At 46.0% G+C, this 21,704-nt stretch overlaps 2 protein-coding genes across 2 annotated transcripts; one reads left to right on the top strand and one right to left on the bottom strand.

Moving 5' to 3' along the window:
* Positions 1 to 579: 579 nt before the first annotated feature.
* LOC131878729 (uncharacterized) lies at positions 580 to 17,945 on the top strand. The gene is made up of 8 exons (XM_059224836.1): positions 580 to 1,497; positions 6,492 to 6,636; positions 12,434 to 12,510; positions 12,915 to 13,175; positions 13,949 to 14,248; positions 14,628 to 14,847; positions 14,969 to 15,033; positions 16,069 to 17,945. Exons 1-8 carry the CDS (start codon positions 1,263 to 1,265, stop codon positions 16,848 to 16,850), a joined length of 2,085 nt encoding a protein of 694 aa, XP_059080819.1. The 5' UTR covers positions 580 to 1,262; the 3' UTR covers positions 16,851 to 17,945.
* Positions 17,946 to 18,069: 124 nt separating this feature from the next.
* Positions 18,070 to 21,382, bottom strand: LOC131878728 (ATP-dependent RNA helicase DHX33-like). Its single transcript, XM_059224835.1, has 9 exons — positions 21,042 to 21,382; positions 20,252 to 20,550; positions 19,851 to 20,175; positions 19,516 to 19,779; positions 19,300 to 19,429; positions 18,952 to 19,235; positions 18,717 to 18,885; positions 18,421 to 18,624; positions 18,070 to 18,340 (listed from the first exon to the last, which is right to left on the bottom strand). Exons 1-9 carry the CDS (start codon positions 21,287 to 21,289, stop codon positions 18,146 to 18,148), a joined length of 2,118 nt encoding a protein of 705 aa, XP_059080818.1. The 5' UTR covers positions 21,290 to 21,382; the 3' UTR covers positions 18,070 to 18,145.
* Between the last annotated feature and the right edge of the window lie 322 nt (positions 21,383 to 21,704).

Raw genomic sequence — 21,704 nt, 5'->3', positions numbered from 1 at the left:
TGAGCGTCCAAACTACATGCAATAAGGAGCTCTTTCGTTCTCCTACTCTCTTTTTTATGTTGCAATTTTCCCCTGGTTGCTACTGCCAAATTCGGACCATGACATGAGCCCTGTGTGGGTGCGTCTACTTCACTGTGTACACTACGTGAGCCTAAAGGAGGACTCTCTATTCGAGGCTGGGAACTCAGTTGCCGGTGTGCAGATCTACCACCCCAAGTACGTACGTATCTCGTTGTCGCTTCTCGGTTGTCGTTGTTGTTCCCTATGCTTCCGACTGCCATTGCCAAAAAGTATTACAGAGAAGGAGCAGACTACTTCTCCGCGATCTCGAACCCAAAGAGAGGAAGGAGGAGGAATGAGAGGAGGACGAGGAGGAGGAGGAGAAGGAGAAGGAGAAGCAGGAACATCGACAACCCAACCGGGATTGCGACAACCGAGTCGTGGGTCACAGTTGTGCACACCCCGGGTGCATTGGATCGAGGACGAGAAGAAGAGGAACATTATCAAGATATTGAGCGCACGCCAGGAGGCTTTTCACGACATTCCCGGCCAGCCACCGAGGCTCCAAATCTCAAGTCATGGTTGACAGACGCATTGTCGAACTAGTAGAACTTGTACATTGGAGTGAGGCACTTCTACCCAGGATCGCGCAGTCAGCCAGCATTACGAGTGATTTCCGAGACACCGCGCAGGTCTCCTAAGCTGACTTCCAAATTCGGACGCATCCTACGAACTGAACAGACGACTATTCAAAACCATTGGACTTGAGTGGAGGTGTCCATGTAACTTGGGTCGAGTGCTCCGATTGGCACCAAGGTGTGCATGTGGGCATGGGATAAGCGGGCTCATTTGCCCTCCTTGATGTTTTTGGTCTGTCCCCTAAGATCTTAGTCGTTGTGTAGCCTTCAGAGTGGGTAAAAGGTTTAATCAACGATGTTAGGCGTGAGTGTGTGGGAAATGGTGGTGTCCACTGCCTCTGCTCAAATTTGATGCCACAAGGAACCTGCCTGCCTGAATGACTGCCGAAGTTTCGAGCTCGGCTTGACCATGAGTAGTAATTAAAGGAAACTCGCTGCAAACACTTTCTTCATGTGCTTTTCGTCAACGGTTGTCCAAGAGCAACCACGGATGCATCGTTGGGTGGCTCAAAGTGGAATTGTTCTCATTAAATGTGCCGTTGGTGGTGACCTGTCAGAATGTTTCTTTCTTTATCGTGCTTTGACATCTGAGCAAGTCGAGCAAGAGAAGCAGAAGAAGCAAGAATGCTTCACGACTTTGACTTAGAAGCAATGTCAAATACGCCAACGACACCGAACACAACAACAATAACAACAACAACGCCAGTAACCACAATGCGTTCTCGCCGAAGACGAAGCCACCATTTCCATCATCATCGTCATCATCATCGTCATCATCATCATCCTTTCTCGCACAGCTTCTCCTACTACCAACTCGTTTTCTTATGTCTTCAATTCCTTCTGGCCCTTGGACGAGCAGGTAAGAAAAACGAGCAAAAAGCGTCATTCGTTTTCAGCTATCGGACTGTCTATCTATCTATCTGATCGCATATGTAGCAACTTCGGCCGGAAAAATGCAATGGAATGTAGACCAAAAAAGTTTCATGTGCGTGCTTGTGTATGAATATAACGAATTCAACCGATTTATTGGACCACTGTAACGGGCATGACGGGATCAATAACATCTGGTCCTGCGGTCAGGTGGGGGAAAATGCTAAACGATGAAACAATGATGGCCAATTTTCCCACCTCAAGAGCGCCTTCATCATCATCATCATACTTTAGCGGTCCTGCAATCGATCCCTCAAGTGTGGCACAACATGTACAGCCAGAAGAAGTGTCGTTACCCAGGATCATTAAGATCGTCTGAGTTTGATGAAAAATGGGCTTGAAGCACACCACCAAAGTCCTCCTAAACATAGGAGTCCGTCCAACCAGTCCTCGTATTCCTGATCGCTCTTCTTTCACCATGACGTGAACGATCGAATGCAATAATCCCATATATTTTGGACGTGCAAGATCTCTCCCCTCGTCCATCGTCGATACGATATAGCACTTACTTAGCCCCGATACAATCCACTGATGGTTCTGGAATGTCCTAAATCCAAATGGGGATGGTGAAGGTCCAGTCGAATGAGTGCCTTGGGCTCCAAATGAAGTGGCTAGCATGAAAGTGGACAAAATTCTCCTCCTCATGATTAAGTATTCGTCCTCTTCGTCTCTAGACGGCATTGAATATTTGTTGGACAAAAAACAGTGGATCCGTCCGACATGCTAACTTTAGCTTAGAAGATGAACCTTCTTTGGCGAGGGGTCCAAATTGGAATGGGTGCATTATTTAATCTTGTCGTGGTCATCACGTGGGACGAGCTTGACATGCAAGACGATTGAGGAAGACAATTTTCGGCCTCGTAATTGGGACGGCGCTATCAATGTGACTCATTATGCTGCCTCATTTCACGAGCAAAAAAAGGAACGAAACGAAGAGCCAGAGAAAGAGAGAGCCATAAAAGTGTCAAGCCCTAACCTAAATCTCGGTGTTACAGCGGTCTTTCGCCCAATGGCCAAGTTGACTATTACTATTATTAGCGGCTGTCTATTGACAGGTATCTGGGGTTTTTCATTAGCCACCACCCCCTCGTGGACGTCGTCGTCTTTGCTTACTTGGTCGTGTTTGTCCACTCGTTCGTTCATCCATCCATCCTCGTAGCTTGCGTACCAAGTAAGCAAGTAGGCAACGAGGTAAGCAACAGGCTAATCCCGGATTAGCCATGTTTCCAGCAGCCACCCCCGCAGTCAAAGTAGGTACGAGTACAATACTTGAGACTGTGTCTTTCCCCTTCTTGTTGTCCATCCGCCGAGAGTGACGCGCCCAAGGATCATTAGGGTTGTAAATAGCTCATTGAGGGTGGTGACTGGTGAGACGATTTTCTCAGATCTTCCATTATGAACGCTGGTCAAACTGACATCTTACTCGGGTGGGCTGTCAACATTTGACCGAACAGGACAACATTTTCACAGCGGTCATCAATGAGTGAATGGCAGGTCTCACTGTCATTCACTAACCAGATTCCCCCCCCCTCTCCTCCTCCTCCTTCGTATACTTTTTTTTCTCTTTCTCCTTTTCCCTGTTTTGTTCTTTTCGGTGCAAATCTGAGCTGTCGTGTTTGTTTCCATTGAGTTTCCACCAAATCTGCCTCGTTCTCGACCTTTGTGGGTGTCCCTCAAGCCACAAACAAGTCCAAAAACGGACAGCCTAGTACCTAGTACAATAGCGACTGTTGGAGGAAGGGGATGGAAGGAGGACCAGGAGGACCACGACGAGACGATGATCCCCTCTTGAAATTTGAAGAAGCCCCTTTGGCTGGCCTTTGTCATTCTCTAAAGGAACGCACATTGAAGAATGGCTAGAGGGCAGCGGAACGGACTTGGCCATTGGTTCCACAAAACGGGAACCGCTAACATCTTGGGCAACAAACCACATCAGGCACTGAAGAAGATGGGGGTCTTTTATTCCTCCTTTTTGCCCTCTGTCCCACTCTTTCTCTTTCTTTTTCGACTTTTCAGTTCTCAGTGCAGTGCTCTGTGGGACTGTGAGTAAGAAAGTGAGTGCTGAAGGGAACGAAACGGATCCATATTTGTGGCTATAAGCTGAACGGAACGGGGAGAGGGCTTCTTTTTTCACTTCTGAAAGGACCGCCATCAATCCACCCACCCATCCACTTGTGAAGTGCAGCGCGTAGCAGTCGTGGGACTGAATGCTCGTGCAAACAAACAAAACACAACCCATGAACCCTGGGCTTCTGTATGTATTGAGTTCTGTACATCGTCAATGGGCAAGACAGCGGGCAGTAAGGATGAAGGGGCAAAGGGGCAAAGAAGGGGGAGGGGGGGGGGGGGGGGGTCGGTGTCGCTGAGGAAGGAGACTATGAAGGAGACTTGCAAGAAAGATGAAGCAAGTTAAGGCCGAATCTTGGTCCGTGAAGAAGCCGCTCCTCGATCTTCTTGACGATGACAAGTTTGCGAACGAGACTTGAATACAAAAGTACCCGAAACTCCGGAATGAGATGGAGAAACAGAAGAGACTTAGATGATGAAGGAGTTTGTATGGAAAACGGACGAGGGAGTTCAAAAGTCCTCTTCGTCGAGGCTCAACGGTTGACTGTGTGCCTTTGGCATCAATGTAGCACTGCACGTACATACGTGCGTATGTATGTATACTGTATATCGCCATGTACGCTATTTGTGCTGGATGAGCCACGATTTGGCTGGAAGCATTAGCCTGTATCCCCCAAACAACCTTAGGCCAGGATCCCTCTCTTTCTCTCCCTTTGATACCCCAAGGGCGTTTCTCCCTTATTCCTTTGGTCTGTCAAGAACGGTAATCTGGCTCGGAAAACAGCCCTCCCGGTCGTACTCGAGAGCTGTAGAGTATCATCGCCCGCAAAGACCTTGAAGTCAAGGTTCTAAAAATAATTTCAAATTACGTTCACCAGAGCTGATGTGTACGTGGTACTGCAAGTTGTTGCAATTTGTTGGTACCGTTCCTGCCAAACCTACATTTAACCTCATTTGTTATATGGCCTGGTTTAATGGAGAGCCCTAGATCTGTCAGTGACCCGTGTTATTCAGCTAGCCAGGCAGACCCTTGGGTCGCCTCGAGAGGAGGAGAGGATCCCATGGCAAAAAGACAATTAAAGTGAGAGAAACTCACGCAGAGATAGATAGAAAGATGGATAGATGGAGGGGAAGGAAGACAACAGCGGGGGGAGAAACCGGGACGGAGGAAAGGATGCCCTCTTCCCACGTAGTCGTCCACTCTAGTGCACTGTATACATTGTAGTTGTTATTAGGACTTGTCGTATTCCAGGCACAACTCACCAGGGCTACTTTTCCACCTGAAGCCCAGAGTGGATGCTTTCAAGCCTTTCTTTCTCTTGTTCTCCACATGAAGCCTTTGATGTCCTTCTCTCTCTCTCTCTCTCTCTCTCTCTCTCTCTCTTTCTGTTTCTCCCCGTCTTAAGTGGCCGTAACGTGTAATAGCTTGAGAGGGCAATAAACCATGTCTTGGTTAAGGCAATGTTGTTTCATCATAACAAGAAGAGCTCTTTGACTCAACCTTTCAAGGATGACTGTTGTTTTTAGTGCGAAAAAAAAGCTTAATCTTATTGCCTGGCCACATTAGTACCTACTCACTTTTAGGCAGTCCATTTTGTATGGAGTTGCTACTTTGAGATGCATTCAAGTGACAAACCATGGCTACAATATACGTAGCCTTGACTTGGTCGCTTGCTCCAGAATTCACATGAATATCACATAGAGCTGGTTCGTTGCAAAACCAAGATCGTGAAGAGTATGGTGATGACTTGAGCAAGGCATGTAGGTTTTATGAGGACCGTACATCAGTGGACTCATTTGTATGTGACTCGCAAAGTGGCAATCCTCCCTCAGCAATGACTTGAACAGGCCATAAGCATAATTGCTCAATGGGCGAACTCAGCTCTCCTTGGCCTCTTCTCTCCATACATCCCTATACGTACAAACAAATTGTGTGTGTGCTAGATCTCCATGGTAACTTTTGCCGTTGCTGTCCTTCAAAAAGCGAACAAGTACCTCAACGTTCAATTGAGATTAAATTTTCATTTCGATTGTCACATTTCCATTTGGAAAATGAACGTTGTGGACAAGTTTGAAAGGTCTTACTTAGGGGTATGGTAATATTAACCTTTGGAGTATTCTCAATGGCATGCGCACATATACATAGTAGTAGACACACGAAAATAACGCCTCGACAGAGATGGGAGTGACAAAAAATGAGGCGAAGAATAAAATATTCATCTGCATTCAGCATTCAACATGGCGAGTCTCTGGAAGCAAGTTGAAGTGCCTGTCGAGAAGACGAGAGCATCATCATCATGATCATCATCATGATCATCCACCTCAGGCGAGTTGTAACCAAGGAACAATATACGTGCAGTATGTAGATGTTCGCTGGCAAGCAACAGTATGTAGAATGCCAGATGAGGAGCGACCCTACCACACCTTCTTTATACTATGCTATGTGTGAAGATCGGCTAGATCTGTCTCGAATAGCCAACCCTCGTCCCTTGTTCCAGGATCTTGAACACTCGTAACGTTGGAACGTCTGGAACGGGTGCACTCGAAGCTCCCAAACTGAGACCGTTCTCATGGTGGGTCACTGAACAGACTATATATAGTTCGTATGTGCTGGGCAATGGAAATCGAGATGGGTTTAAACTTGGGCGAATGAAAACTTGCTGCCTGGTTCCTTCATGAAATATGTATGAGAGCTCAAATAGACACTTGAATGACAGTTTACTTTAGTCGGCCCTAACCAGTTCATTGGACGAATTTTCACTTTAATTGGCTTGGAAAGAAATCAATATTATCTAGCATATTTTTTGATGTACGGAAGGGTATGATTTGACATGGGCTCTCTATTTCCGCTTTCAGAATGCCAACTTCCCCCAGAATGGTTTGGAAGATGGTTCCACCTGGGATTCTCCGAGCCTCTCCAAATCTCGGCTCCCGAAATCCAACACAAAGGATTCTGCGTCCAACAAAACGTCGACAAAAACATGTTCCTTATGCGAGACAGGTAGGAAGGGCACCGGAATTCAACTTTATGTACATTGTTTCTTCTTTTTCTTTCTTTTCTTTTTCCACCACTACCTTCAAAGGCATTGCGATGAGATTTCTCGCTGACACTTTTTGTGTCTCGAAGCAATAATTGTCAGTGTAAAGCGTTCAAAGTGTGAGTGATATGCCAAAATGCGAGAGATCTCGTAAAGATCTCCCCGAAAAGGGTTTAACGTTGCCATACCTCGTTCTTTTTTCGGGCAATTTGCCACTGTTTCAGTGGGATCGTCGTTTGCTTTGTCATGCTACTGTGGTGGAAAACAAGCTTGTTTTTCCACTTTTGGACGATGTTGACCAAATTTGTAGCTTCTTCTTTTTCTTGCTCTGTTGTGTCTCTCCTTTTCTCGCTCTCTCTCTCTCTCTCTCCCGCTCGCTGTTCTTTGGGTTTGACAATGGAGTTCGAGTTCTTATTTCATTTTGGCTACCACTAAATTGGAATCCAGGATCCAGGGGGATCCGATCTGTCTTTTCCCGCCAAGCGCAACATCTGTTTGAACTCCAGTCGATGTTTACAACAGAAAGTCCAATGTTTATTTAGGTTACAGTTGTACTCCTGTGAATGAAGGGCGAAGCCGAAAAAGAGAGCTATTACTGTACAATATACATTGAACATTTATGACAAAAGGTGGCGGTGGCAGTGGCGGTGGTGGTGTATGTCGAGGTGCTGCTGCACTCCTCTGACATTCACATGCAACCAGTCTAGATTGTCGTAATGGTTCTATCAACCATTAAAGCCAATAGGAGAGCAATCAGTGCTAATGGTGACTGATAGGTCTTGGATCTGGAGAGTAGGCTCTCTGGTTAAATCCTGGGTGCAAACAGGGAGGAAGTCATCGACCAGTTTGGACCCTACACATACTCGGTATAACATCACAGGGGCACGTACGAACGTACTATTGCACGTAGATAAACAACGTGCGGTGCTTAACCAATCATTATTGGCTCATCGAGGGCGAACAATAATGAAAATGATTACTTACCTCCAACGATCCAACCTGAATGATATGATATTTCGCGAGTTCTTGCTCTTCTTTTTTCTTCTCCTTCGCCTCCTCCACTACTCCCAAGAGAACCGCAATGGCCATTTCAAATCGATTCATTTACTCCAAGGGCTCACCACAAATGCAACCATAACTAAGAGCAGCGTGTACGACTCCTGCTGCAGGAGTATATACGTATACAGTATTCACAGAAGGGCCAAGTGGACCACTGCATTATATATTCCACTACCTCTTCTTTCTCCTCAACCTCTCTCTTTCTGTGGACATTTCCAAAATATGCAACATTCGATTGGTATTCCTTGCGAGTTCATGGCGAAAATGAGATCATTCGGTTATTTGGATCCCTTCTCTTGTGACTTTGTTAGTATGATACTCTCGGTGTTGGAGTTGGTGTGCCTCCTCGGCTTTTTGCTTGGAACGAACGACTCGTCCCTTTGTCCGTTCGTCCGTTCTGCATACGTACGTATGTACATACAGCACAGTACGTACTGAAGTCGGATTGACGGCATCCAACGAAGGACACATGTGTACAATATGTGTGTGTATTAGGGAATAGAATTACTCTAGGGAAAGAGCTTCGAGCCGAAAAGGAGAACATAAATTGTAATTGAAAGCACCCTTTCAACAAGAGTGAACACGAAACTAAACCAGTAACCACTATGCCGAAGAGGATCAGACCAGAATGAGGGAGAGAGAGAAAACCAACCTAAATTTCCCGGTGTGTGTCTATCCGAGGACCTGAGGCACAGTGGTTGTCCAAGTAGGTGTAGTAGGCCAGAGAAGGCAGGGGGGAAATGGTGGAACGACGAATGGTTCATAGGAGGGCTATTCCGTTTCCCTTACCTTGGTCGGGTTTGGGGTGGTATGGTGGTGAAACTAAATAAACAGTTCTCGGGATGGCAATATCATGGAACGCACGATTGCCTACTACCCCAAAGGTAAATGAGATAGTTTGTTTTCCCCCTCGGCCAAGTAAATTTGCTAGATCGACGGATCGATGTCACCCCTCAGCCACCGAAGCTTCTACTGACCGATGGTCGTTTACGACTTGTGTGGATCATTTAGCATGAAATTAAGGCTGAAAAATAGGAACGCGACCAGAAACTTGAGAGAGTGAAATAAAGGATGCTATCTAGGCGACAACAACCAAAACGAGAAAGTCATCTGACCTCGGACTGAATGCATTATAACAGTGTTTTATGGATAGAGAAAGTGGAAAAAGCGAGGTATATGTGGTGGCGGGGGAAGGGAAATGAATGCCAAAAGCCTCTTCCACCTTAATGAGGCAACACATGTCAAGAATTTGGAACGGCTTTGTCAAATTTGAAATTCAAATCCCGGAACAACAGGCTAAGACACGGCTTGACTGGGATGAAATGGATGAAAGAAAGAGGCGTGTAGGTAGAAACTGATCCTCTGGCTCAAAAGCCATTCTCGTCGCGAGGATGATGATGATGGTGATCATCATCATCATCGTGATCATCCACTTGTTTTGAAGGGCCACTTGTGATCCAACCTTCTTAGTTCAATCCCGAACAAGCAATCTTGGACCACTCGACTCCACGCTCTTATCTAATAGCAAGTTCTGTTCTGGGAACAGTCCGTTCCTTCGCTCGTACGCACCACTCACTCTTAGTGTTCAGTAGATCCTCCTGGTTGTCGTCGTCGCGGTTGTCGTCTTCTTGGTCGAGTCATTACCTACAGCTGGATATCGATTTTCTTCCCACTTCCAGTGAACGAACAACCATCAAAACTGAGATGGAATTCGCCTCAGCTCTCTTTCTTTCTCTCTCTCTCTCTCTCTCTCTCTTTCGCTCATCCGGCTTGGCTCTGTTTCCCTCTTTCTCTTTCTTTCCCTCGGTTTCTCTCCCAAAGGAGCCCGGATGCGACGGTGTGGCCATGGTGATGGTGGCGGCAAAGTAGAACTAATTATTCTCTCACACACTCACTCTGCCTCAAGTGAATTTTATAGCTCTTTCTCTCTCTCTCTCTCTCTCTTTCTTTCTGCATCACCCTCAAGCCTAGGCTTCGTTCAGAAGCGGAAGGGCCATATGGATCGCATCGCTCTTGATGAATTGTTCGAGTGAGATCTCTCGACAAATTTGAAAAAAGCATCTCCTTTTTGGGAGCTCAGGGAGCTTCTCTCTGATTGCATGCTCACCATCCACTGATGTTCACCGTGTGTACACTGTACGCATCTGTTCCACTCGCCCATATCGTGTATTTGTGAGTCTCAATTTGAAGGGGAATCCGTGGAAAAAGGAGGGGGGAAATTTTCCCCAAATGCAAGGGGATGAGATGACATTGGGGAAACTAGCCAAAATAACGACAAGACCACTTGAATCGGAGATAGCACGTCTAATTCATACGAAGTGATTGTGAATATAGTATACGTACTCACTCACAGTTCCACGTCGAGCAGTGTCATATTTGTGTGCATGCTACACTGGTACATTGGGCAGCATCGCCCATAAATTCCACTTGAATTGGGAAAAAATGAAGTAAACACAAAAAGAGTGGGCCAATGTCGATAGTATGAAACTCTAGCCGAAAGTATGAGGGAAGCAAATGTGTATTGGCACTTTTTTCTTGTTCATGTTTTCTCCACATTTCTCCGTCCTCGCTTCTCGGAGGCCAATTTTCCAGCAAAATATCCTTCTTTTGGTTCGGCTCCTTGGGAATAAGAAAAGAAACGAAAAAAGGAAGAATAAGAATAAGATACACAGACAGACAAGGCAGACAGAATCAGGCGGGCAAGCAACAACTTTTGTGCCCAATACTCAAGCAGAAGTGGCAGAAGCCAGTTGGACCTCAACTTATCGACGAATAGAATCATAGCCGAGGGGAGGGAACTCTTACCAACCTCTCGTTGAGAACTGCTCACTGCATGTGCGTGTGTGTGCGTGTGTACGTGTAGATATATGCTCTATACGAAACCAAGGCCAACCAGAGAGGTTCCCGGGAGCGTTGTGCCAAGTGAAGAGTAGGTCCAAAATATAATTACATTACTCCGCACTTTCGCCTCAGGGATTTTGAAAGCCGCTTGTTCTCAAGTGTTGTTTGAGGATCAGGTCTTGAAGGGAAGAAGGAAGGAAGGAAGGAAGGAAGAGGGATGGATAGATGGATGGATGAATGGATGGATGGACGGATAGGTATTGCACCCAATGAAGAAAGTCTCTGGCGTTGAAAGTAATTTGTTGCGGTGATCGGGGGGGGGGAGGGCAACGACAACAACGCCGAAAACTTGAAAGACAGAGAGAAAGAGAGCGAAAGAGATTTCATCTCCTTTCCAAATCTTCATCTGCTTGCTGTTCCGGCTCGCTTGATTTAACCTTTGTTGAAAGGAGGTTCGAGAATTACGTTTAGTGCGTAGACGAAGCTCTACTCTATTGAGGTGCATGAAGAGCTGGAGGGGGGAGCAGCAGGTTCGGATCTTTTTCTTTCCAAGAAGGGATCAAACCTTCTCATCGTTTGTGTACTCACTAAACAGAGTCTCATGGTGGGATTGAAGTAGGTCCTCCACATTCTCATCGTGTCCTCCAGTTTCAAGTATCCCCGATTTGGAGCTTACTTATCATCGGACCAGATTAAACCGAGCAGACCTCTCTAATCTTCTTCCCCCATTGACGAGGGTCATATTTCAAAGCGTCGATAGGAAAAGAGGTTTTTCTCTCATTCTCTCTCGCTATGTCTGTTCCCTCTCTCTCTGTGTTTCTGTCTCTCGCTTTGTCCACAACGAAACATCATTAAGTCGTTTTTATTTTTGGGTCATTAAGGCGACATTGCCGAGAGAGCTTCTGAAGAAGAGGTTGTTGAGCCCCCCTGGTGTTTGCACAAGTAATTAGCGGGTCATCCTAATACCACTCCCAGTCATCACGCTCGATTACCACACTAATACTTCGGGTAATCGTCCTTGGCCAATGATGAGGTCGAGGTACCCTAGAGCTATTAGTTCTACATGGTGCTAGTAATAGTAGTAGTAGTAGTAGTAGTAGTAGTAGTAGTAGTAGTAGTAGTAGTAGTAGTAGTAGTAGTAGTAGTAGTAGTAGTAGTAGTAGTTGTAGAAGTCGTTATTTATTGGATGTCTGCAAATGAACAAGTGAAAGCTGACCAGTCTCCCGCTGCTTGACGGGGTTTATGGCAGATAATGGTCAATCACAATTTCCCAGGGTTGTCTTGAAAATTGAAGGTTTATGACACCTGGGTTATGGGAATGACATGGCCAACTTTTCAGACACAGACAGAGAGGACAGAAAGAGAGAAAGTCGTCCGCAACTAACGGCGATACATTACCACGATTCTAGTTCGGATTTTATTGCTCCCAGAGTGGCTATGCAAAGTTTGCTTTTAAAAGCGGACTTTTCCCCCCCCTGTCGGTTTGTCGGCAGGAAATTGATTAAAATGGCCTCCGAACTTGGTAACTTGGTACGCTCCACGTATTACTACTAGCACCACCACTAGCACTAGCTAGCCTCATCCAATTCCTCCAAGAACCATAACCAGGTTTCCCCTAACTCGTCTTTCTTTCGTTCTCTTTCTCTCTGGCTATTCTTGGCTTATTTCGATAGGCCGCGAAGATGATGGTAGTATGCAGTGCACTCACTGAACCGCTAAGGACAGTGGTTTGTACGTGTGTGTGTGTGAGTTCGGAAGGAGCAGAGGGAGGGGGGGGGATTTTCATTCTCCTTTGCATTGTGTCGAAGAGCCATAAATCTTCATTCTAACCGAGTTTTCTTCGTCTTTCTACACTTTCAGCGGGAATTCCTTTAGCAGTTGCTATCGCTGTATGATGATCTACGAGAAGCATTTCAACGTCCTACAATACAAAGAAAGTAAGTTAGTCGGCAAACATTCCCATAGATTTTCCCTTTGCCAAACCCCTTTCCGCAAGTTTCTTTTTTCCACGGCGGTAAGTCATAGTCAAGATCCAGCCAGACATTTCCTCCCGATCTCCTGTGGGCGAATTTTCAGCACAATTGCTATTAGCGGAAAGAAGGGCCCCTTGGCTTGTCATGCATCCCAATTTTCCCTCGTTGGGTCTAAGTGAAGGAGGCCATGTTCTCACATACTACACAGATCACCAAAAGAGACCCCCCCCCCTTCCCCTCCCTGTTCTTTTGCTACTGACTGCCCTCCAATGCAATGCATGTCCTCCCCACTCCTTACCGCACGTGGAAAAAAAGAGAGTGAGTAATCCGCTTCTCTTGAGATTGAAGGCTTCTTGTTCCAATTACAGGCTATTGCGAGGAGAACATCCAGTCGATGGAAGCTCTGTGCAATACCATTCCCGGTGACGCCCCACTCTACACCATGTTCAGGAAGGATGCCCAATTGGTGAAGTGTCCATTTCGGGGCCCTCATTCCTTCAGTTACAGCAAGGGCGATGGGAGTCAAGTGTGCGAATATCCCTCCTCCTACATGGACACTTGCAGTGGGAATCGAAGGATCCAACTCCAATATCAAGCTTGTCTGGATGTGGAGGGCTCGGAAATTGCCCGTAAGTACTTACTTGTGTGCATGTGTGCAAGCACTCACTATCGGCGACTTTACGAATGACATACCGTATTAGCGGGGAAGGGGGGAGGGCTGCTTCTACGTGGTAGCACGAAAGTGGAAACCATCATGTGGTATTGGAACGACCCACTCGACAAGCACATTCGTTTCTCGGTCGACACTAAAGTCGTCGCCAATCTGTCTACACTCGACTCAGTTGGAGCACGACAAAGTGGGAACTAGGAAGTGGGAAATGGCTCTGGGCATAGAATAGTTGAACGATCTGGTGGTGGTGGTGGTGGTGGTGGTGGTGATGGTTCCACTAGAGTGGTATAGTAGTAATAGTGGAACCATGCCGAGAGGTAGTGAACATTCCGAGAATTCGAATAGATCTTTTACTGGGGATGGCGAGGAGCGGGATGGTTCAGAACAATGCGGGCTTTGAGGTGTTGCTATCGACTGAAAGCTCACACGGAATGCAGATGTGAAGAAGCTCAATGCAGTAAAAGGAAGTCTAGAAGTCGGTCGAAAGAGGCGACGGGAGAGACAAAACAAATTATGAACTTGCTTTCAACTTCACAGATGTAATCTGGCACGTGACCCGTGAGAAAAGTTCAAGGACTTTTCCTTGGAAAAGTGATGAGCACTACCTACCCTTTGGCGATATTGGTAGTGTCTCCATATCAAATATAATAATACCACAGTCATCCATGCCTCGTTGTAAGCAGGAAGAGGCTTCTCGGAAGCATTATTTTTTATGATTCCTTGGTGTTGCAGAGGAGGAGCTCTCGTGCCTGGCCACTTGGAAAGAGGGTTCTTCGCATTACCTCGTGGCCTCCATGAATCACAGCCACATCTATACCGATAACGAACGCTACAGATGCTTTGTCTACCAACGCCAAAGACCGCATCACCAACAGAATCACCATCATCATCATCATCAAATCCTCGAAGATGAGGGAACAGGGCCCAATGATTCCCCCGAGGTCATCTATAAGATGGCACAATCCAATCAGGCCTCGTGTCTTGGACTCTGGAGCGTGGATGAGGGATACAAGACTTTCACTTTCAAGAAGCGTAAGGCTTTTATGCATCATACGATACGTCCATATGGGAGCGCACATACCCATCTTTACACGGATGAGAAAACTTTGCGCTGCTTCGAACTTGAGAGTTCCATTTTTCAAACCTAGCACAAAGACGTTCCATGCCAGTTTACAACGCATGTATTTACGTACAGTATGTACTCGTAGTCTTTACATACACCCCACAATGCCCGCACAATTCAGATAGGGCATTCCACTCCATCATTATGATGAGCTTACCCCCACCAGTTGTGCGGAGGAAAGTTTTTCTTTTGGGAATAACGGGCGGGATGTGACACCTTAGAAAGTCAGTGAGACATGAAATGAACCTCTTGATTGACCTGCTTTTCCCTCGTTCGGTTTCGTTCCAGTGCAAAATGAGGGTGACCAATGTGTGTTTCCGTCCTGGTTAAGTACCCACCATGAATGGGTCTCCGTGGACGAGTCCACCTCGATTCATCTGAACAAGAAAGAGCATTCCCTGAAAATGACCAATCACACCTCCGGGATTCTCTCCCACGTCACGTGCCACAAGGTGGAAACACCCGCCAAAGGCGTGGCCAGGGTCGTAGCTCACGTCAAGGCTGAATGGTAGGTCACATTAACCAGTCAGTTTTCCCTGCATTCCATCTTGGAGGTTGATTTATGGCCGGGTCATGATTAATCACTTGCCTTTGCGTTTATATATTCATAACGACTGTTTTGTTTTCAGTGAGAGCGGGTACGTGTGTATGGAGTTCCATATGCGTGACAAACACGTGGTCCAAGTTCGCCATGGTAAGGACATACACTAAACTAGCTACGGTACACGCATCCACGGATATGTTGCGTACGTACGGCAAGGCAACAAGAACGAGTAGCAGAACAATTCCATTTCCTTTTTCCCTTGATGATAGACTATTGATGCGAGAGCGTTGTTGCTAGATAATAGCATTACTCTGTGCATCAAGGCGCTGGAACACGATGTGTTCATATATGTACCATGCTTCAGGATGGATCCCTATTTCCGTTGGGATAAATAAGATGCATTGTTGTGGCCTCGCCTACAGGTGCATTGTTGTGGGAACAACAACAAGAATGGCAGCAATAGTAATAATAATAATAATAATAATAATACCACCAACAATAACAGGCTCCATCGCACTTCAGCAGACGATTGCTCTCGGGCAGGATAGAGCAGATTATATGGAGCTCAAAATTATTTGTCTTTCCTTTGTTCCATTAATTGTATATTCATGGCCGCAAATAGCCATCTGTCCCTCTGTTTGCCTTAGTTCGGCAACTAGGCCACGTTCGCTGGCACACAGGAAGAACTTTTCAATATTACTGTGACAAAGACCGTCTGGAACATCAATGAATAGAGAGAGACACTAGAAGCGGAACCGTGTCCATTTGGCTCTACTATCGACACGCACACTACACTCTTGGGTGTATCGAGCCCATAAAACTGTACCCTTTTTGAAATGCTTAAAGGACGAAGAAGGGTAGGGCTGTTTTGTACTTGCCATTTTAGGAGCATGAATTATTTAAAACCAAGGCAAATTGAGGGAGAAGGAAACAAAAGAATTGTTATTCCCCCTCCTACCCATCAATATTGCTAGTGGCAAACTAGCTGAGGTTTAGGGCCCATGGATCAAAACGTAGCATTATTCTTAAGCCCCAGAATATTCCGATACCAGAGCTGCACGTCCTGAGTTCCTCTGCTCCCCAACTCTACAGAGTGTGTTGTATTATTGAACATGTGCAACTAGGACACATCAGTATGAACGACAAGAGTGCGTAAACTTTGATTGCTTGGCTCCTTTTTTTCAGGAGGCCAATCTCGTCATCCATCAGAGGCTTGTGGAAGATATTACTTTGACCGCGATCTCAGTCCCATGACGACCCTCGTATCCAAGCATCATAGTTCCACTTTGTGTCCGTTCTCAGGTCGATACACTTTGAGTGGGCCAAGGAACTCGATTAGGCCACTCTTATCGGAGGATATCGCTCGTCGACTCGATGATGAAGACGACGCCGATCATTTCGGAGCATTGGAACAATATGCACAACCTCAGCATCATCTGAGTAATGGTGATGATGGGGTGGAAGATGAGTGTTCCTCCATATCTTTGGTGATGCATGCAGGTTGTGGGGAGACGGCCACCTCGTCAGAACTTCAAATGGAGGCCATCTGTCACAACCTTCGCGGAGGTTCGAAGTCCACCTCGATATCTCTTTCCAAAGGGGTCCGCAGCAAATTCCGATGTCATGGACGATGGAGCGAGAAATCGTCGTCCTCCGGAGATCGTCAAGTGATCGTGCTCTCTAAAGGTGCCAGCTCGCAGACGATGATCAAAGACAATTCTCTGGCCTCAGAGCATCTCTGCTTGTCCTACATTGAACGCGATGGCCTCTTGACGGGCTACGCGAGTCTCTCTGCTTGTACGGACACAACCTCGACGTATGTCAACTATTTTAATATGAGCTCGAGTGGGCCTTGTCTTCAGGCATTGACGGGAAATGCAATGTCCACCTGGAATCCTTCTTGGGCCATGATGGTTCCATCCATGGCTTTTGTGGCACTCGCGGCCCGTCTCTTCTCCCTTGTCTAACTGTGATTTTTCTCATCCCCTCAATCCAAGGTCATTCCCATTTTTCACGAAAAAAAACCAAGCTTGTCCTAAGAACCGTCTTCATTACTTATCAGCTCATCTTGATGTTCTTTTATTTCCAACGTGAACTCTCAAGTTTTGTGGTAATGCAGCATGAATTCCAAAACGAAAATGAGATCGTTCCTTTCCCTTCCCCCCCAAAAGAAGAGCACCAAACTTGACCCACGTGATTCCGATAGTCCAAGCCAGACAACCAAATCAAAATCGCAGACCATCCAAGTGTAGTTGCTTCTTTTCGATCATTTGCATGATGTGCCAACCAACCAATTGCAACCAGCATGACGACCAAAGTGGTTGGTAGTTGATATCTATTGCAGAGATCTGCTCAAGAGAGATGGGAACCAACCAGAACTAGAATCTGCTCTCATTCGGTGTATTCGTGTGTGTTTGCGTGAAGTGCCTTTGTTGTCAAAGTGAGGACCCAACGAATACGATAATTATCCATTACTTCAACCCCCATTCTCTTTCTTCAAGGCCCCCCTTCGTATGCTCTAAATGAACTAACTAACACACACACAAGTGACATCCTAGAAACCGCCCTCCCATCATCCCTGTCTCTTTCTCTGATCTCATTCGTATCAAACCCCCTGATTACCCCTTCATTAGGAAACCCTATTTTGTACGAGTATCTGTGTCCTCAAACTACCGAGTATTACTTCATTAGCCTGGCCCCCATGCGTCTATACGTACCTACGTAGTATACAGTGCTTGTGTTGTATCTTACCACCATTTCTATTCTGCCTGGCTGTGAATTCTCGAACATTATCATCATCATCATCAACATAATTACAACTACCACTATTATCGGTACCACTTCTGTAATATTTACAATGTGTCTTGACGGTGGGTCATTGCAGGTAGGTACGTACATACCACTCCCAAATATTTGTCATTGTGTTTTTTGATCCTCTCTCTCGTCCTTGTTTTACTTTGGTCTCCTTTTTGACTCTCGTGCTGTGATCTTTTCAAAGATTTCATTATGTATTGCTACTACATCAACCATGAAATATACGAACGTCTACCACCCTAATGAAATTGTTTGTCCTTGCACATTGGACGTGGCACTTTGTGCTACTTTGATAATAGTCCATAAGAAACAACATACAATATATGAGAATAAAAATACACGCTCGCCTAGCTAAGGTTTCTAAACAAATGATTGGCTTCTTTTAGCTTTCATTTTCTTCTTTTTCAAAAGTGCATCATTTCCTTTTCGAGAAAAAGGACAATTTTGATCAATCGCCAGTGACAATCCGATGTTGGCGGTAGTAATCAGGTTGGGCTTCCAAAAGCCAATTGGCATCCACGAGGGTCAGGTTTCGGATGTAGTTCTTCTGGGTGGAGATCAGTTCGGTGAACACAACCAATTCGGGTTTCGTTTGAAACATCACAGACGAGGGATGAATCCTGGCTTGTTGCCGTGAATCGAGCTAGAATATACACAAGCTGTATTGATTCAAGCATTCTCATAAAAGCTGGGCACTTCTCTCGTTTGGTTATTGACACTCACCGTGACGTAATAACCTTCTCGTGTGAGTTTAGCCACGTTAACAAACATGCCCTCGGCAATGGCTCGACGAATGAGATCAGTTTGACCAACATTAGATTGGATGGGGATGTTAAGCTTGTGACAAAGATCTATCAATTGCTTTCGGATCTCCAGGGCAAAAGTCATATTCCTTTGATGGACAAAATGCTGTTGACACCATTGATCCTGTCACAAGAAAATCATTCGAGCGGGGGAATTAGGACGAGAATCTCAATGATCTCTTGTGTCTTGATCGACTACAGTTATCCAACACCTACTTTGTTGTTGGAGGACTTGAAAGCCCTAAATATCTTGAGATACGTAATCAGATCCCCTTCTGAAGACACAAATTTTCTCCTTGAGTTAAGAGCCTCTTCCTTTTTAGCCGTGGGGGTCACCAGAATGGATTCTCCAGACATCAGAGCCACGATGCTCACAATCTCCTCCCTGGAATCAAAGTCTTTCAATGATCACAAAAGGCATCGTCAAAACAAAACCAATGCAAAAGCTTACGTGACTCCCAAATCTTTTGCTCTCAGGATCATTTTCGTGAGCTTCGGGTCAATGGGAAACGCCGCCATTTTCTTGCCTTCAGGGGTGAGTTGATTCTGATCATCCACACCTCCAAGTAGTTTGAGTTGACGAAGGGCTCCTTCGATGGCGTCGCCAGGCGGTCGTTGCATGAAATCGAATTTCAGGATGTCCTTCACGCCAATCGACAAAATCTGCAGTATCACATTGCTCAGATTGCACCTCAAGATCTCTGGAGTGCTGTCCTTGGGTAGACGATCGAATTCCTATGAAGCATAATTCGTGACTAGCGAGTTTCGACTACCTCCAAAAATAGAGATCATTTCTTACAGCTCTAGTGACCATTCTGTAACATTGACCTTCGGCATCGCGACCCGCACGACCCGTTCGTTGCCAAGCTTGAGCTTGGGAGATCCTTACCACTTTCAGCATATCCAAACCTGTGCTAGGTTGATGAACTCTGAAAGCGTTATTGGAACATAAACAAATCCAATGTTGGGCCATAAAGACCTTCTAATATCATTTGCCTCAGCAATCAATTCTCACTTGGCCTTGACTCGACACGAGTCGATCACATAACGGATTCCAGGTATGGTCAGCGACGTTTCGGCGATATTGGTGGAAAGCACGATTTTGCGACATCCGGCTTTTGTGGGAAAGAACACTTTTTGTTGTATGGCGGTCTGTTGAGCCGCATAAAGGCACAATAAAGTCATCTTCGGACCGGATATATCTTTAGCTATGCGTCGGATTTGCCGCATCATCGTCTCGATTTCCTCTTGGCCGGTGAGGAACACTAACATGTCATGACTGCATCAGAAGAAGGAATAACGCCGTTAATTATCCGAATTTTAGATCAAATTAAGGGATCATCATCCTACCGCTCCGGAGCCTCTTGATGGATTTGAAACAAGGTGGAGAGTGTGGCACTTTGCCAATCGTCCTGGGAATCTCGGACATGGCGAACATCAACAGGAAATTGCCGCCCAGAAACGAACAGTATAGGAGCCTTGTGGAAGTAGTCGGAAAACTTATCCGCATCCAAGGTAGCGGACATCACAATCACTTTGAGGGGGCACAAATTGGTGGTGGTCACTCTGCGTTCGCGTTGAGCAGCCTTCACCACTCCGAATAAGATATCCGTACTGATGGTCCGTTCGTGGGCTTCGTCCAAGACAATCCAGGAGTATCGACTCAAAAGTGGATCTAAACATATGAGTTTAGGATGTGATCGAGAATGGCAGATTCTTAGCACGGTGGCAGGGTTCTTATTCAAATCTACCTAACATGGCTTCTCGAAGCAACATTCCATCGGTCAGATAGATGAGTCGGCTGACTGTGTCCGTGCAATCTTCGAAACGTACTTTGTACCCGACCAGGGACCCGATACTGACCCGCATCTCTTGGGCCACGCGTTTGGCGATGGAAATGGCCGCCATACGACGTGGCTGGGTGATGGCTATGGCATGGGGAGCTTCTAATCGGGCTTCGTGGAGATATTGCGGGATTTGAGTGGTCTTGCCGCAACCCGTTTCGCCAATGAGAATGACCGTTTCGTGCTTGGCGACTTCACTCAGAAATCTGGAAAAAATATGGTTACTGCGCTAACGTGAAGACAAACTGTAGTGTTGCTAATTGATATGCCGGCAGATGCAGATCTAAGAAAATCGATTTTCCTGGGGTTGGACAACCATTTTTGATGGTAACAAACTATATCATATACCGTTAACCTTCACTAATTCCTAATATCAATAGAATCACTCTTGGATTTAAGTACTACAAGGATTCAAAATCAGATAGAAATCAATTTATCGATGACTTTTACTTTCTATGATTTATGATATACATCATCTATTACCTATAAACAGTCAACAAATGGAAACAAAAATATGGTTGTTCAATCCAATAGATTTGGGCTACCCCAAAACACAATGACCGACCGGTCCCAAGAGGATTTTTCATTGATACGCTTCGGCAAGAAATCCAACTCGAACTCATGTGATTCATGTTTGGAAACCACCTCTTTGGTTTGCGTCAATAACATGACAATTTCATAAACCACCATCATTTACCGAGGTCGGGCTGCAGCCATGGGCAGATTCCGTCGCTGCTGGAGCATGACCAAATCATTGGCACTCCCCCCCTCGGATCCGGATCTACCCGATCCCCCGCCTAAGGCCCCTGTGGGCATCATCACCCGACGTGAATTAGGCGAACTGGTCGAATCGTCCCATCGTGGGTGCTTAAATCCCGCAAGGGTGGGACTAGAGGCGGTTCGAGGGCCCATCGTGTTCCAGTCCGAGCTGGTCTTGCGTTTCATGACGCCTAACCCAGGGCCAAAGAACCAAACAACCAAACTGAGATGGTACAAGAGACGAAACCAAGAGTTGACTTGAATGAGGAACTATGTTTGTTGTTGTTTTGGGACTCGATTTCAACGTGGGTTGAGTGAATTCAAAGGTTGCGTGGATTTGGACGATAGGGACGCAACGGAAAGTTGGATTTCTGACTCCTCTCAACCTGTGCTGGTTGATAAAAAAAAAAGGTAGCGAAATGAAAAGCCACACCTTTTGGTCGAGCTTGGGAGATGGTTCAGCCATAATGATGTAGATTCTGGTTTGGGAGGTGGATGTTGCATAACCGGAATATCTAAGATGTCCATTAAATCGATATTTGGAAGCTTCAGTCTGAGCCATGGTTCCCGGTTTCTACTTTACCTGGTGCTAAATTGCCTG

The sequence above is a fragment of the Tigriopus californicus genome, chromosome 4 (genome assembly GCF_007210705.1).
Source record: "Tigriopus californicus strain San Diego chromosome 4, Tcal_SD_v2.1, whole genome shotgun sequence".
Classification (NCBI taxonomy): Eukaryota; Metazoa; Arthropoda; class Copepoda; order Harpacticoida; family Harpacticidae; genus Tigriopus; species Tigriopus californicus.
This window is presented reverse-complemented; position numbering and strand designations above follow the sequence as displayed.

What these genes read in the sequence shown, in the direction of transcription:
- LOC131878729 (XM_059224836.1), top strand. Translation starts at nt 1,263, where the DNA reads ATGCTTCACGACTTTGACTTAGAAGCAATGTCAAATACGCCAACGACA. An exon ending in TCTGGCCCTTGGACGAGCAG is followed by an intron (nt 1,498 to 6,491) that starts GTAAGAAAAACG and finishes TTCCGCTTTCAG; the next exon opens with AATGCCAACTTCCCCCAGAA. An exon ending in GGAGGGCTCGGAAATTGCCC is followed by an intron (nt 13,176 to 13,948) that starts GTAAGTACTTAC and finishes TTGGTGTTGCAG; the next exon opens with AGGAGGAGCTCTCGTGCCTG.
- LOC131878728 (XM_059224835.1), bottom strand. Translation starts at nt 21,289, where the DNA reads ATGAAACGCAAGACCAGCTCGGACTGGAACACGATGGGCCCTCGAACC. An exon ending in GCTTCGAGAAGCCATGTTAG is followed by an intron (nt 20,176 to 20,251) that starts GTAGATTTGAAT and finishes TCATATGTTTAG; the next exon opens with ATCCACTTTTGAGTCGATAC. An exon ending in TCGTGTCGAGTCAAGGCCAA is followed by an intron (nt 19,430 to 19,515) that starts GTGAGAATTGAT and finishes TAACGCTTTCAG; the next exon opens with AGTTCATCAACCTAGCACAG.